The sequence below is a fragment of the Asparagus officinalis genome, unplaced genomic scaffold, assembly GCF_001876935.1.
Source record: "Asparagus officinalis unplaced genomic scaffold, Aspof.V1 AsparagusV1_Un422, whole genome shotgun sequence".
In the NCBI taxonomy this organism is placed as follows: Eukaryota; Viridiplantae; Streptophyta; class Magnoliopsida; order Asparagales; family Asparagaceae; genus Asparagus; species Asparagus officinalis.
In genome coordinates this window covers 19,244-35,746 of record NW_017972687.1, presented here as the reverse complement: position 1 = coordinate 35,746, position 16,503 = coordinate 19,244, and the positions used below count along the sequence as shown (strand labels likewise).

General features: G+C 35.5%; 2 protein-coding genes across 4 annotated transcripts in view; one reads left to right on the top strand and one right to left on the bottom strand.

The window, feature by feature from the left end:
- LOC109827768 (truncated transcription factor CAULIFLOWER A-like) overlaps nt 1-5,917 on the top strand; it is a 20,127-nt gene extending 14,210 nt beyond the window's left edge. The window contains exons 6-8 of the mRNA XM_020394784.1: nt 5,010-5,051; nt 5,154-5,284; nt 5,463-5,917. Of these exons, the coding sequence (XP_020250373.1) occupies nt 5,010-5,051; nt 5,154-5,284; nt 5,463-5,574 (285 nt within the window). The 3' untranslated portion in view covers nt 5,575-5,917. The remainder of the gene's footprint in view (nt 1-5,009; nt 5,052-5,153; nt 5,285-5,462) is intronic.
- Nucleotides 5,918-7,588: 1,671 nt separating this feature from the next.
- LOC109827769 (E3 ubiquitin-protein ligase At3g02290-like) lies at nt 7,589-14,259 on the bottom strand. Of its 3 annotated transcripts, none has more exons than XM_020394785.1 (5): nt 14,125-14,259; nt 13,204-13,474; nt 11,251-11,662; nt 7,999-8,108; nt 7,589-7,870 (listed from the first exon to the last, which is right to left on the bottom strand). In XM_020394785.1, exons 2-5 carry the CDS (start codon nt 13,321-13,323, stop codon nt 7,847-7,849), a joined length of 666 nt encoding a protein of 221 aa, XP_020250374.1. In that variant the 5' UTR covers nt 13,324-13,474; nt 14,125-14,259; the 3' UTR covers nt 7,589-7,846. The 3 variants fall into 3 exon arrangements, with proteins under 3 accessions (XP_020250374.1, XP_020250376.1, XP_020250375.1); XM_020394787.1 differs by lacking the exon at nt 14,125-14,259 and adding an exon at nt 13,739-14,085; XM_020394786.1 differs by lacking the exon at nt 14,125-14,259 and having other exon boundaries at nt 13,204-14,085.
- Between the last annotated feature and the right edge of the window lie 2,244 nt (nt 14,260-16,503).

Genomic DNA, 16,503 nt, shown 5'->3' with positions numbered 1-16,503 from the left:
TCTATTTATTTAATTGTATGTTTGTCTATCTACTTGATCGATGTAGACAATATTTTTTCCCTTTTTCAAGAGAAAACAGATGTGAACCAACAATTCACTTGAGGAAAATGATTACGATCTATGTTTATGAACCTTTTGCTAGATACATGCCAATGTGTATATATGTGACACAGTAGATTTATATATGCACTTCTCTTTAGATGTATGCATGCAGCATAGTCTATGTAGAGTTTATCTATGGTACATCTGATTTTTATTCAAAGTTGCAAACAACTTTCTACTGTGGTCTTCACTTAAATTTTTTAAACTTAATTCTTTGGAACACTTTTAAGGTTTGTCGTTTGAACTACGTAGGAACACTACTTTGAAATCATCAAATGTTCAACGTAAAATATTGCTAACAAAGTAGAAGCACAAGAGCACGAAAAAAAAAAGAGAAATCTACAAGCCAGTGACTCATAGACACAATGATTAATGCCAAAAGGGCAAAGGGAAAATGATAGAAAAATCATATATCAAAAGTGACTATCAAACTTAAAGGCTTCTGATAGACTACAGGAGCATTATTTTGAAAATATCAAATCTAACATAAAAGACTGCTAACAACACTGTACCACAATTGCACAAGCAATCCACAAGTCACACATTAGACACGTCAAACTAATGTTCAGGGTGAAGAAAAAATGACAGACAAATTATACATCAAAAGTGCCTACAAAACTAAAAAACTCTCGACATATATGAAAACTTTTTGATTTGGTTCTTATATGAGTAAACAAAACTAATCCAAGTAGTAGAAATGAAAACAATTTACAAAAATTGGAGATAATCTAAGTTATTTGAAAACTAGAAAACTAGGATAAAGTTCGATCTGAGTTTGTCTACAGACATTCAACAGATATTAATAGCATAGGACGCAATCAAGATCCTATTGACTTTGATCAAAGGGTTGACCAAACTTATTAGATTGGGACATTTAGATTTGAGAATAAAGAGGGTGAAGAAGAAAGAATAATAAAGATACTTGTCTTCTTGGACTCTTGACGATGATTCTAGTGACCTGACCATCCACCATGGCTAACCTCCATCTTTTCTCTCACTTAACTAGTATTTATGCTATTTTGGTTTGGCCAGCTTTAACCTTAATTACCCATTTAATGCCTCATTTCTGAACTTCTCTCAGAAGAGTATCCATTATTTTTAATAAAATAACCGTTAGCGCACACCTATGTTGCATGGATAAGGGCACTGGTGCAAACATACACGAGTGTGGATACGGGACACGTCAAAATTGTAAAAGTTAGGATATGAGGACACGACTATATAAGTACAAATTAAAACTAATAATCTAGATCAGATCAATCTTATTTTGCATTCACATGTTTTGAGAACTAAAATCCTCATTACCATTTTAATGATTCTTTTATTTAGTAGATTATAAATTGAAATACGAGTCATTTTTTTAAGTAGATATCCAAACGACCCTTTAAAATTATACTCTAGACATGTGCTAAAACGAACTAGTCCAGAGTCCAGCATGTTGCATTTTGAGGTTAAGTGTACAATATATGTTTAAGAAGTGTATCACAAGTTCTTAACCTAAAACATGTGTTATACATTGAGTACACATCTGAATAAAGAAGTGTCCATCCAAGGAGTGTATGACATAGACACAAATACGAGAAGTGTCGAATAAGGATATGGTTGCCTAGACGAAATGTTCGGGTAACCTAGGCCCACACCTAACTTAAAATAAGTGTTGGTGCACACCTACCAATATCAATTGTTGGGTACCAACTGGTGTTCTATGCGGAAATGTTACTTGTGAAAACATTACTGAAACTCTCAATTAGATATTCTCCTTTGTAGATAATTGATCACCCGGTGATAGCGAAACACCAAGAAATATGTGTTCCAACTAAAGAGAAAAGAAATCAACCCGCGAAAAAGAATATAAAAACACAAACATGCGACTTACTTGGTTTTGCCATCGCCTACGTCCACAAGGAGAGGGTTGACCATAGTTGCATGAAACTAGGTTCATTTTGGTTCACGAGAAGGTACGAGAGAGTGGTACGCTACTTATTAGGAATCAGATACGGGGGGTATGTTTATACGATGCGCCAGGGGATGTGGTACATTTTAGGTTTAGTTCTTAAATGTAGGAATCAGAGATTCCACAAGAGTCAAATTTAGGAAATATGCTATTTGATATCAGTAATGATAAACAATGTTGTAAAAAGCAGGAAATAGCGATGCTTTTCGCGGTCGCAAAGCTTCATCGTGCTGCGTAGGGGGATTGCGAGGTGTTTTAGCGGAGAAAACCGCCTTTTTCTCGAAATCGCGAGTTTCAGCGCGACATCGCAGGTTTTAGCTCTAAAAAGTGCTTAAAAGCGGTTTTTAGCGCTAAACCCATATGATTTAACCCTCCCCGAACCCGACCCAAATCCCGACCCGAATCCATCACTTGAAAAGTTAAAACCCATCTTCCTCTTGTGCCCTAGCCACTAGCCGTGCCTCTCCCTTTCGTGTGCCTCTCTCTCGTACTCACTCCCCTGCCCCAACTCGTCACAGGCAACATCTCCCGCCACCACCGGTCAAGCCCATCTACCTTTCTCTCTCTCTCACTTCCTCCGGTGACATCAGTAGGTCCCAAACTTTCCTACGGTGAGACGGTGGACACTAAACCTTCCCTCCAGCGACTAGCAACAACAACCTCTCCTCTCTGTTGGGCTTCGTCTGCAACAAAGAGAAAAAGGTAATAATCACTTTTTTAAGCACATTAATCATTTGCCAGCTGCTTGCCTACATAAATAAGCCTGAAAAAACACATTTACAGTAAACATCAAGGCATATTTTAAGCACATTAATCATAACTGACTGCCAAAGAGTATACTATATACATAAGTTGAAGTTACATAAAAAAGTTAAAGTGAAAGGTGGATCCTATTAGTAAAATGGTTTCCGAACAACAAGAACTATAAAATCAAAGGTAGTAAAACTTTACTGATCTTACAAAAGCTTGCTTTCAACTAGATAATAGCTTATAGAACCACAAGTGCGTTTTTTATATTTATGGTTATTTTATTTTGGGTTAAAAATCATGAAACATATTTATATTTGACCGCTATTTGACTGTGAGCTATTTGCCGCTATTTTGCCGCAATAGCCTCAAATAGCCTTAGCGGTACCTCGCCGCGACGCGTCGCTATCCGCTATCAGCAATCTTGATGATAAAAGAATCTTAGGAATCATATCATAATTAAGGTAAGCATACTTAATTTGCTTAATTTCTCACATTTTTTCGTTGTTTATTCTTTTGAATAAGTTTTTTTTCTTGTCAAAATTTACTAGTTTATATTCTAAACCGGGTTGCTGAATTTAGTGAACTGGTTGTGTTTAAGCAAGCTTTTGGGATGATTGAACCTAGGTTGTGGTTAGTTATAGCATTTCAAGCTCCCGACTTTCATGGTTGAGTTTTATTTTAGCATGGATTACACAAGATACGAACTTTCTTGCGCCCTTGAAAAACCTGCAAGAAATCCTCTTTCAATTTCACTAAAAAAGTTTCGCACAAACTCTACATTTCTGATTTCTCCCCTTAGTTTCTCTCTACCTCTCTTTTACAATATGCAACTCGATCTCCTTAGTATTTCGTGGATTGATCTACAATGAACCTCTTAAGAGGTATATAAAAACGTTTTGCTCTATCTTTAATTTGTGTAGGATTTCTTCTTTGACTTGGATTATCCATTCTAATTTTCTTCTAATTATTATTTAATTCCCATTGCAATTAATTTTCCTAATTAAATTCTAATCCAAGTCCAACTAGGACAATTATCTGAAATACAAGGATAAATGTTAACATGATCAACTTTTGCAACCGGAGAGACTCAATTCCATCACCTGATGGTTCTTCTCTAATGATTCAAGCCTGATATTCGCTGAAAATGATCGATCTGGATAACATTGCGGGCATAGCGCAGATATACCTGTCTATGGACTTGGCGGGCATTACTCATATAAGTTATTCCCTACTTAATTAGGGCCAGAAATACCTGCGCTCTTGCACCTGTGTCACCTCCGTAAATAAAACCCCCGTTGCTATATGATAATGAAATATCGGCTTTACTATTTTATGAGTGCTTTTTGCCAGGCTGAACTCTGTACTCGCTAAAGATACTGATTGTATGTGTGTAATATATCTTGTGGAACCATGTACTTGACAAAGTTGAAAACAATAAAACTTAGGGATTAATTTAGTAATCCAATAATTATTCTTTGGTAAACTATTAATACGATGGTCTGGAACCGCACATGTTACTCTTAGGGTAAATTACACTAAACCCCCATGAATTTTCAGTATTTTGCATTAAACCCACATGAACTTTCAAAAATCGAACTAAACCCACAATAACTTTTTGAAATTACAGAAAACCCCCAATAACTTTCCGAGTGTTATAGATAACCCCCATAAATTAGAACAAAAGAACAACATAGAGGCATTTTGAAAGTTGTTGGGTTTAGCGTAATTTACCTAAAATGTGTGGGGGAGTTTTCTTCAAAAGTTATTTGGGATTTAGCTGCGATTATGAAAGTTCATTGGGGTCACTGCAAAAAACTAAAAGTTCATGGGGGACTAGTGTAATTTACTCTTTACCTTTCTCTGTCCCCGAACATTTGTCTTTCCTATTTTATTTCAGTTGTTTGCTTAACTTAGATGCACACTATAGTGTACTAATTAAATGATTATTTTATATATATATATATTTCTTCTTCGTATATCATTAATGCAATGGCCTAGAATCACTGGATTCTTTTATCTATCTTATACATTATCCTTTCCTACTTCATTATATCAGTTGTTGTCCTAACTTACTTGCCTACGTGAGAATTTCTATTTTGTTTCCACTCTCGTAATTGCTTTGCTTAAACATGTATACATGATGATAAGGTTGTACTTGAGACTATGGTTCCTGTTCTATATCTCATTATTGGTGTTCTGCCAGGAAAGAGAGCTACAAGAATATAATAGGGATCTTCAAAAGAAGGTAACTCATGCTTCTCATCTTCACAAGTTGATGAACATTCCCTTGTTCATTTTCAGCTTTATAGAAGTATCTTCTTAAAAATTCTATGAACTGGCAAAACAGATCATTGAAAAAGAGAAGACGAAGGCATTGACACAACAGGCACAACAAGAGCAGCAAGGTCAACCTCATGCCGGATCCTCCTCACCGCCTCCCATACTTGTACAAGAACCAGTTCGCTCTCTAAACATGAGGTTATCATGTATCCTCTATAAGTTTATGCCATTTTTACATCTTTGACTGTTATTGAACACCCTAGTTCTGATTTCATTAGTGAAAGATACAATTAGTTCAAAAAGCTTAAGAAATCAGACCCGTAAACGGGGAGAATTTTTTTTTTATAATTATCTTGACATGTATGTTAATTTGCAGAATACATCAAGCAAATGGTAGCTCAGAGGAGGAAGAAGCAACACGACCTCTAACCTCTGTCAACAGCAGTGGTCTCCCTGCCTGGATGATTCGCCCTGTTATGGAAAGATGATATCGATCCTTAAAACAACTTACCGGGTATCCTCTGCATAGAGAATGAGATATGAGGAAATAGCTTCCGTGAGCTAGTGAAATAACATAGCTTCCATGGTCCATGACTACTCTGAAGATATGAAATTAAATTATTGTGTATGAGGTCTTCATATATTTGGTGGCTCCTTGGTTCTTTGTGTCCTTTCTGTTCGTATGACAATGTAATGTATATTATGTTGTGTCTCATTCAAATAGCTTGTTTAAATGTAAAGAACAAGTGTTAAATTGACTAGTTAATCCTTATCTTATGTGGTATAGATTAATCAGAATAGATTGCCAAATTCGATCATCCAGTTTTGTGACAGACGGATGCAATATTAGGTGTTAAAGTGTGATTTTTCGCATTTGTGCTTTTATGCTGTCTGTATATAATCATTTTATTAATTTGCCTTAAAACTCTTAAAACTAAGGCAGTCTTTAAATTGATAATCATTTGGTATCAAATCTTGTGCCGGGCAAACTTTAGTTTTGTTCCCTGAAATTTAGGAAAGGGATCATCCTTCAGGTTTTCCGGAGGATGAGCGGCTTAGTGACATTTCATATAGAGGAAATTGTTTCCTTTGTGTTATAACTTACCGTGGTCTTCAAATGTTGTGGTTTTGTCCCAAGGAAGTTTTATCTCAGGTGCATGGCTTCGACATCCATGTTGGAGGGGAGCCAGGTTTATCGCAGAGAAGAAACAAAAAGAAGATCTATTGCTTCTTTCAAGCTCGGCTAAACCATCGACAGAAAATGATTCGGTCTTTCAGCCATAAACAAAGATGGGATTTGGATCGGCAACACTCAGTGTTCTTTCTGTTCGAATGCAACAGAATCAGATGACTATTTGTTTTTCAGCTGTCCTTTTTCTTCGCAAATTTGGAGATTTTTTTTTATTGATCTTTTACGTATTGCAAATTGGCCATCTTGTTTCGAAGCTTTAATCGAATCTGGAGGTGATTTCATGCCCAATGAAGATGCTAAGTTTTTATGGCAGTTTCTATTCCCTGTTTGCTGTTCTCTTTTGTTGTCAAGGAGGAACGATAAAATCTTTAATGACGAGCTTTGTTCAGTTAATGAAATGGTGGCTCATACTTTGCGTCATTTTGCATTTAATGGGCAAGGGCATCATCTAAAAAGAAAGCAATTTGTTTAAAGTTGGTGCTTGCAAGGCTTGAGATTCCTATGCATTTGGCGTCTCAATGGTGGTTGCTAGAGCGGTCAGGGTGGAGATAGATGAGCACTTCACGATCGAAGGAGGTATGTAGGTATGTTTTGTCTTGTGATGCTGCGCATTTCTTGTCATGTCGGGTCGTTCATGCAGCAAAGAGGCGAGTAATCTGAAGCAATATCTGTTAGGTCAAGGCGCTGAAGTTGTTAAGAGGGGAAAAAGGAGTAGAACGCTCAGGGAGAGCTCTCTCGTCATGTTCAGGAGGGTCAGTTTTAACTATTCTTGGTCTTTTTGTGTCTGAATTTGGTTTGTTGCTGTAGAGTATCTTTGCANGATCCATTTCATATGTTAAATGTCTGCCCTTGGCCCCTCAGGGTATCTGTGCACATGGTGAATGCCGATATATATATCCTCTCATCACCCTCACGGATGCCTTAAGGGAGAAGGCCTTTAACCTCTATGAAAAGGAACTTCCAATTTTTTTGAGATAACTCCTTTTGATGTATATACTACCTGTAACTTTTATTTATATATAAATATGAACAGGGTTCTATTCCCCTTCTTTCTTTACTCCCACAATATATAAATAAAAAGGAAAAAGAAAAAAAAATCACTCAAGGAAGATACTTCTGAGGCAAAATTACTTTCGTCATGATGATGATGGAAAAATTGGAAAATGATAATCTGGATCATGATAACACAATGCGAAAACTCATCAAAGGGGAACAAACCCATGGCAAGGATTTCTTTCTGAAGAATTTAAAGTGTGAAAAGATTGTTTAAATTGATGCACCACAATAAGCTTCCCCGGAATCCAAGTAACTCAAGAAATAAATAAGGCATGACAAGGAAACGATGCGTCGTATTTACAAATCATGAGAATTTTTACATATTGTGCTTGAGCACTTGACCACTTGCACCAACATTGCACCCCTTGCCCTTCACGCATAAATTATAAGACAAATCCACTCCAACCAAATGTTTCATATGGAAACATACATAGGATATGTACAACTGCTTGAAATACAGTAATGAAGAATCGGCTTATGTTACATATGGACAGAGTTTATGGGCATGAGGACTATGTTTCATTAAACACCATCACCTGTGAAGGAGAAAGCAGGGTAAGTAAGGAGTCCATCAGAGAGTTGTGACATAAGCTTCAGCAAGTGGATGCCGATAAGCTGAAAAATGAGGAAATATACGTAATTACCAGTGGAATGAACATATTACCTTGCCACAAACTGGACACCATTCACTCCTCTCTTGCCATTCATATATACAACTGAGGTGGAAATGGTGGGAGCACTTCATTACTATCCTTGGGTTCTCATAAGTATACTCTGCAAAATAACATCATGACAAACAAAGTTCAAAATGACACCACAGAAACATGTGTCAATATTGGAAGCACGCAATTTCACTTTAATCTAAAATGTAAAAGAACATTTGTCATATAGTACACATGCATGCACACACAACATGCAAAACTTTCTGTTGTGCAAATATACATGTCATGTCAGAGCAGAGATCCATGTGCATGCATTACATACAGTTATGAGCATGTGCATCATAACACGTAAAGCCTAGGTATTTAAGGACTACAATGTTGATGTGATTAAATCACGAGCACAGATTTTGGGGACGTGGGACACTATAGCGAACCATGATACACATTCAACCGTCCTGGAACGTGGTACACTACGGCAACCCGATCTATACTATATATAAGAGAAGCTCCACTTTTGGTTGTGTGAGCCACATTTTTAGACTGCCTAAAATGCCCTCATACTTGGAAAAACTAAGAAAATCCCTCACATAGAAACAAAAAACTACAAAAATGTCATTAAGCTTAAAAAAAGTATAAGGAAATGCCCTCACACTTCAAAAAATCCACCAAAAAAGAAATAATCTATGATGCACGGATACGGATACGGGACACGGATACGACACGGACACGGATACGGGATACGGAAAAATCTAAAAAAATAGGATACGGGGATACGGCAGGGAATTTTTTTAAAAATTATTATTATATATAGAATATTTTAGTCAATTAAAGTATTAAACTTGTACGTTAATTTTCATTCAAGCTTGCAAACTATTCAAACTTTCATACTAGTATATTGCATCACTAACAACTATATTACTAAATTTTATTTTCTTCTTTACAGGTTACAAATGGCGAATCAAGTTTTAAGTTTCAACTTTCAAGTCAACTAGTCGCACTAGGCATAGCTCAATAGCAAGAATCAATACTCGCACTCTCGCAATCTCGCACATGAAAACAAATCGTAGCACATTTTCAACAATTATGACCGATATGTATTAATAAGAAACAAGCAATTAGTTTTGCAAAAAACAGTTAACAATTAACAGTGATAATAATAAAAAAACCAGTAGTTAACAGTTAAGATAAATCTCTCCTTAAATCTCACTTTGTAAAATAGTTACATTTCAACAGTTAAACAAATCTCTCCTTAAATCTCTCCTATTATTAATCAAAATAGTCCACAAACCAAACTTTAATAATTACCTATTATTAATTAAAAATCAGTTTACTTACTTACTATCTCAAATAATTAACAGTTAAACATTCAAAAACATTGCTTTATAGTTAAATAAGAAACCATTAACAGTTAACAGTAAATGGCTTAATAGTTATAGTGGAAATCGGGTATGTACCCAATAACCCAATAATCCTAGCCACCGCTTCTTTTTGCTTCTTTTTTAGCTTCCGTCAGGCGCTGCAGGCGTGTCTGAGCCGTGTCCAACTCCCTGTTGACCGTGTCTGGCCAACTTTGACCGTTGACCCGTGTCGGACACGGATTGACCGTGTCCGACACGTGTCGTGCACGTATCGGGTCGCCGTCGCCCGTTGCCCGTCGCCTTCGCCCCTGCTTGCCGTTCTCTGTCGCCGCTCGCCGTCGCCCTCGCCCTGCTGAGTGGAGATCGCTGCTTCCTTTTTCTTTCGGGAGAAAGAGTTGGAGAAGGAGCGACAAAAAACCCTAGGAACCGCTTCTTTTGATTTTCGGGTTCAAGTGGAAATCGGGTATGTACCCAATAACCCAATAACCCTAGCCACCGCTTCTTTTTTTCTTCTTTTTTTGCTTCCGTCGGGCGCAGCGGGCGTGTCTGAGCCGTGTCCAACTCCCTGTTGACCGTGTCCGGCCAACTTTGACCGTTGACCCGTGTCGGACACAGATTGACCGTGTACGACACGTGTCGTGCACGTGTCCTGCGCGAATCGTGTCTGATTCGTGTCAGACACGGATTCGTGGCCTCTGGGGGAGTATCCGTGCTTCATAGGAAATAATCAATCAAAATTTCCCTTAACAATTCAACCACAACATTCCTTTATATTTGGTGTCACACACGCATCACATGCACCGGGACAATAGATTACAATTAAAATTAGTTAATATTTTGAAAAAAAAGTACCTCAATTGCAACTTGAGAATTCTTTTACCAGTACTAATCTTTCAATTCGACTCTCGCAGAAAATTGTACATTTAAGGCACTCAGATTCCTACATGTAAAAACCAAACCTAAAGTGTACCACGTTCTAGAGCATACCATATAAGCCTACCCCCTCATACCTGATACCCAATATTTGGCGTACCACGCTATTGTTCCCGTTCATGAACCGGAACAAATCGGGTTCCGTGCAACTATGCACATAAGATTAACAACTCGTTTGGTATGCAGGAATCGAGTCAAGTGAAAATGGAATGAAGGAATGAAATGGAACAAATGTGGGAAAATGCTCATTTCAATTCTCACGTTTAGGTGTGATTAGAGAATGAAGCGGGAATGACAATCATTTTATTTTTGGTATTAGGTAACTAAGGAATCAGGGTATATTTGGAATGTATTTAATTTTTTGAATATGAAAATATCAGAGAAGCAATTTGCATTCATGTGTTGCGGATCCAAAATGGTACGACCAATAGCAGTTTCAAAAATAGAGGTAAAGAAAGCAAAAACTTAGCACTACATTCTCCCTCTAATTTTCTTACATGTAGGTGAGGAAATCGGAAGCAAAGTTAATGCAAGTGCATTATTTTCTATAGGTCAGCAGTGACATGAAACATGGAGGCATTTGGAGCTAGATTTGACCAGGTGATAATTGGCCTGCTTGCCAAGATGCCAGATTGTTACTGCATGATTTGACCTAATGCTATTTCGGACTTCATACTCTCAAGTTATGTTATACTTTCAACATGGGGCCATTTCAAGCTTTTTCGGAGGAGTTCATGGATACGGTGATGATGCTTTTAAACTGTATCTTTGATGTTCTATAATTTATACAGACTTAATATGTAAATTTATTATCCACTCATTAACCAACTTTTGTGTGAAAGGCTTCTTTTCCATTTTAAAAGGCCAAATGGATATGTGGCGATAAAGTTAAATTCAAAAATTCTGATTTATAAGCCTACTGCAAAAACAACAAAATCGAATAAGGTAAAAAGAGGTATATACCTTCAAGACATGTTGGGCATTCTGCATCTTCATATGAATGAAAGTATGTCATTGCATTAGGAATTTCTGGTGATGTTTCCTTCAATGAGGACTTAGAACGATATAACTTGGAAGCGGCCTCATAACTAGATCCGCTAAATTTTGTTGTGCTCATTTCCAAGTCAGTACCATTATTACTTCCTGTAAGTGCTTCATTTTCCTCATGGCTTGACGGCTTCTCACGCCTAGATAAAAGTTCACCAAGCTGCACTTGAGAGGATCTTGGATCATCATAAGGTAGAGGTCTGGGAGGAGAACGATAAGTGTCACATGTTGAATTGTCCATGACTGATGTAGAGGAATGAAAGGAATCCATTCCCTGATCGTCCAAAGGGACTGCACTCACTTCCTGCCTTTGTAAGAATGCAGTGTACTGCAAATGAAAAAAAGAGAGAAAAACATCATATCACCTTGCAAACTCCAAACTGCAACCTGATGGAACACATATAAATCTAATAGTATTCTGGTAATCCAAGTACCAAACTTATTAATTGAAAAACAAACTCCCAGTCAAGCCTAAAATGGCCAACCAGTATTCTATTAGAACAGGAAATAACCTCACATCAAAGGATTAACTCGTGGTCACCAACTTACTTTTGTTAGCAATGATGCGTAAAAGGTATAGGAAATAAAGCACATGTGAAAATTATATTTGGACCTTCCAGATGAGAGGTTATATATGTAGATGAGAATGAGTATGCTCTAAATTCATTTCTACTGGACTGTTAACATTGCTGCAGAATTTTTGGAGCTCCTTATGCCTTTTTCAAGCTTAAACTTTAACTAATATTTCATCAATTGAGATGTTAGTGTCTTCATTCTAACTTAATTTGCATTGCATCATTTGAAGATTTTTTGCAAAGGATGGTCTACCAATCATCCTCAATGACAGGTTATTTTTCTTGTTTGCATAATTAACTCGCTTTGTTAGCCAAAAGTAATACCGCTAACAAAGCCTTTATTCCAATTTCCTAGGAGAAGTTGAAACTTTTATCTCCTATTCGGGGGAATCAGGACTACTTAGAGCCATGTCTTTCATTAAGTTGGCAACTATTGGCGTCCTTTTTACATTATCAAACACATCAGTTTCGGTCTACCCACAACCCATAACAGCTCCATTCATACTTCTAATGCTGAGAAATCTGCTTCCATTGAACAAGCTCTACCCACTTGGCAACTTGAATGGTTCTCCTTCATATTCGCATCAGTTGAAGCTACTTCTAGCTTCTTCAGAACCTGTTCATTCCATATCTATCCACTTCTCATGCACTCATCCATCTCGACCAATATTCTTTCAGTTGCATTCATTATTTCCAGAGTTGTATCTTGGCAGGGAAAAGAAGAAGACACCATTCCCTCATGACCATTAATTTATATACAAAGAAGTTGGAAATATCTACCAAGTTTACATGTATGAAAATAAATTAATGAAACAACACGACAGGAATACAGCAAAAGATTCATAATATGATACCACATTCTTTCAGATCCTGGAAGGATCACATCTACTAGCATTTTAGACAACTCTCGCTTTTGACGGTCATGTATTCTCTACAATGGTATTATATTTATAAAGGTATTAACAGCACATTTACTCGTGCTAAGTGAAAAGCTTAAAATGCTACTTTTTCCGATAAATGATCATAGCGCATTATTTATGCATTTACATATTTAATTAATACAATCAAATGTATACATTTCATCAATTTATTTCCCAGACAAATAAACTTGGGCAGGTGGTATTCGAGCAGTAATAGAACAAAATAAGAAAATAATTTCATCAAGTCTTCTTCTTCTTCATGGTCTTGTTTTTATGAGACAATTCTTTCTGAAAATGCCATTTCTTCGTAAGCAGCATCAATTCTTTTTCAGAATCGAACTCCATTAGAAATTAAAAAAAGTTCACTAACATACCATGTGGAGTAATTGTTGAGCCAAGCATCTGAGACAGCCACAATGTCCATGCATGGAAGCATCAGAACGGATGTACTCCTCCAAATTCTCTAAACACAAACACGAACAAATGGACCCCATAATTCCTTCCCTCCAGTCCTTCCAGAAGTTGGCTCAATCGATATCAAAATACTTTTTCAAGGTTCTTCCAACTATTATCAATAATTCAGAAACTTTCTAAAGAGTCCACGCTAACAAATTATTCACCTCCAGTCAGCTCAGCTTCCAATGCCTGTAATAATAAAAGAACAAATGCATTTAATCATCGCCACTAAATTTCGACAAACTGAACATAATTACGTAAATCCAATTAAAATAATCATATTCTATTACAACCCCAATTAAAAAAAAAACAATCCTCACCAAACAAGCTTTAACAAACTGAAGATATTTCCAAAAACCAATCACAATAGAATTTTGAGACAAAACCCACATAATATACCATATTACCAAACTTTAAGGATACAAAAAATCTAAATAAGCTACTTTCACATACGCAAATTCGAAGACAAAGCCGCCGAACTCTAGCCGATCATTAACAAACTATTTCAGATTGAAATAAAGTATGGAAAGCAGGGGGGAAATATATAAAGAGGCGAGAGCTTGGTAGAATAATTGAGAACTAAGGAGAAGGAAAAAAAATCATAATAAATAATAAACCCATGAAAGATATTTTCAGCCTGTATTTTCTGAATTTAGTGAAGATTCTTTGCTGCCAGACAGAAATAAAATCCAGGTTAAAATCTGATGTAACATCTGGAAAGATCTATTACAACTAAATTGACCCATTAACCCAAATGGGTATTCCAAATTTAGGGTTTAAAGGTTGAAATTTGGTTAATCTCAGAATAGACAAACAGAGGATAAAGCAACAAAAATTACCTAGAATTAGAGCTTCGCAATGAATTCCCAAGAAAAAAAACATTGTACTTTTTGGGTTTGGCTTTTTCTTTGAGGAAAGGATGGAAAAAGATTGAAAATTTATAGGAATTTAAGAGGAAAGTTCCGAAAGTAACAAGTAAGCTAAAAAATGTAAAAAAGTTCACATCACAAATTGGAAGTTTGGGAGTCAATGGGCCGGAGTGGACTCTGACGGCAGAAACTCCTATGGTTAGAGACCTGGCCCAACCTAGGATCATGGGCTGCAGCAATCAAAAAAGAATAAATGCCCTGTTCATGCTTTCCCCTAAATTATTAGAATTATTAAATCCGTTAATGACCCAAAATATGGCACCAATAGAGGGGACAAGTGAGGTGTCCCCCTCCTATTGGATAATAAGTTGGCCATAATTAATGATGGTCAACTCATTACTATGGTCAACTCATTATCCAATAGGAGAGGGACACATCACTTGTCCCCTCTATTGGTCCTATATTTTGGGTCCCTATAGCAAAGCTCTTTCTATATTCTGAGTTGTTGTTTAGCATCAATATGCTTTCTAAACCACTGAAATTTGATGTGTGTTTACCTTGTGAACTATTTCGGTCCTATATTGTCCCATGAACTATCGCTTCTCATAATTTTATTGAAAACTAGTTCTTATGCACGTGCAATGCACGTAGTTAAAAATCAAACTTATTTATATTTTTTTGTTTATTTTCTTGCTATAAAATAAGTCAGATTCATCTTGAGTTAATCTTTAAATATATATTATTATATTTACCATAAATTTTATTTAAACATTTTTAAAAAAAATTTATAAAATAGATTTGCGTGTAAAACTGTAATCAATATACTTTTTTATACTTGCATACACAAAATTATTTTTTAAAATTTGTATATATCAAACTTCATGTAACATATTTGTTTATCGGATCAAATCATCGATCTCCAATTTGTTTATCTTAGTCATTAAATGTAGTGTTAAGTTTGAAAAAAATACAATAATGTATTGTTGATGTGTTAATAAAATATAACCAAATATTTGATATTAAGATGGTTTGTATAAGCTCGGCACAGAGTACATACTTTTCACAAGACTGTAAGACATCTTAATTATTGATAGACTTAAAATAAAAAAATAAATACTAAATATTATTGGTGACTCTAGTATAATTCTATATGACAAAATCATTCACATAAGGATATTAAAAAATTTACATCAAAATCCCTTCTGAAGGTTCCTAATTTTACTCAAAAAATTAAGTTTTACTATAAAATATTCAAAAAATATTATCTTTTATTCCTTCTTTTTTCATATTTAATTGAGCCAAGATCAATCATTCTCTACCTTTATCTTTTTCATGGGTAATTCTACAATAGTGTCTTTATCATCTATATCAATTGTGATATCAGGTTGGTATATAATAAAGAGCAAAATAAAAGACAAGAGTCCAGAAATATCTTAGGATATACTTAGATCAATCAAATTATATTATTACTTATAATTGATATGCATCAGAGACAAAATGTGTTGACAATCTTAAACTATAAAACAGACTGTGTGGGCCCTCTAACAGAACTTTTTTAATGCAAGGAACCCTCAAGATTAATTCTGAAAATCTCTTGGGGTCAGGAATAAACAACTAACAAGTTTACTATGAAAGCTAGGAGAACTCAGTGCATTCTTAAGAATTATTAATCTTTACTTAATTTGTTTATAATGATATGATCTCATTGTTAACTAACTATAAGGTCTAGTACATTATTTTTTTATTGGACGTTCAAGGTAGCAGAGGATCCAGGTGAGTCCTCATCGCAATGAATATTATACAATTTAAGTACAAAGAAAAAAAAGAGGATTGATCAATGATAGAGTTGGTGAGGGGGAAACTCCAACAACTTAATTTGGGTATGTGGATATATTATAGGTGGAGATGGAGAAGTGTGGTTTTGAAAATAGTGAGTGTGTGGGGGTAAATAATATGGTTTTTGTTTGTATGGTTTTGAAAATAGTGAGTGTGTGGGGTAAGTAATATGGTTTTTGTTTGTGTGGTTTTCTTCGTTCATTTTCAAGATATATGTAATCCTATGAATATATATAGCTATAGTATTACTATTCTTTTTTAGATTTGTGGAAGAGTTTGGGTGAATAAAATAAATTATCTAGTCCGGTTAAAGTAGGATCATATAAGTTAAGCCCATACATGAAATTTATTTTAACCAACACTAATATGTAAGCATTACAATTAGCACTAAGATCTAAAATATATGTGAGATTCTTTTTGACTTTTATACAAATAGTATTTATTTAAATAATAATAGTATAATTAAACTTTATGATCTAAAAAAAGATCAAATATACAATATAATTAATTACT

What these genes read in the sequence shown, in the direction of transcription:
- LOC109827769 (XM_020394785.1), bottom strand. Translation starts at nt 13,323, where the DNA reads ATGGGGTCCATTTGTTCGTGTTTGTGTTTAGAGAATTTGGAGGAGTAC. An exon ending in CTCAACAATTACTCCACATG is followed by an intron (nt 11,663 to 13,203) that starts GTATGTTAGTGA and finishes TTTCATTTGCAG; the next exon opens with TACACTGCATTCTTACAAAG. An exon ending in ATGCCCAACATGTCTTGAAG is followed by an intron (nt 8,109 to 11,250) that starts GTATATACCTCT and finishes GTTATTTTGCAG; the next exon opens with AGTATACTTATGAGAACCCA.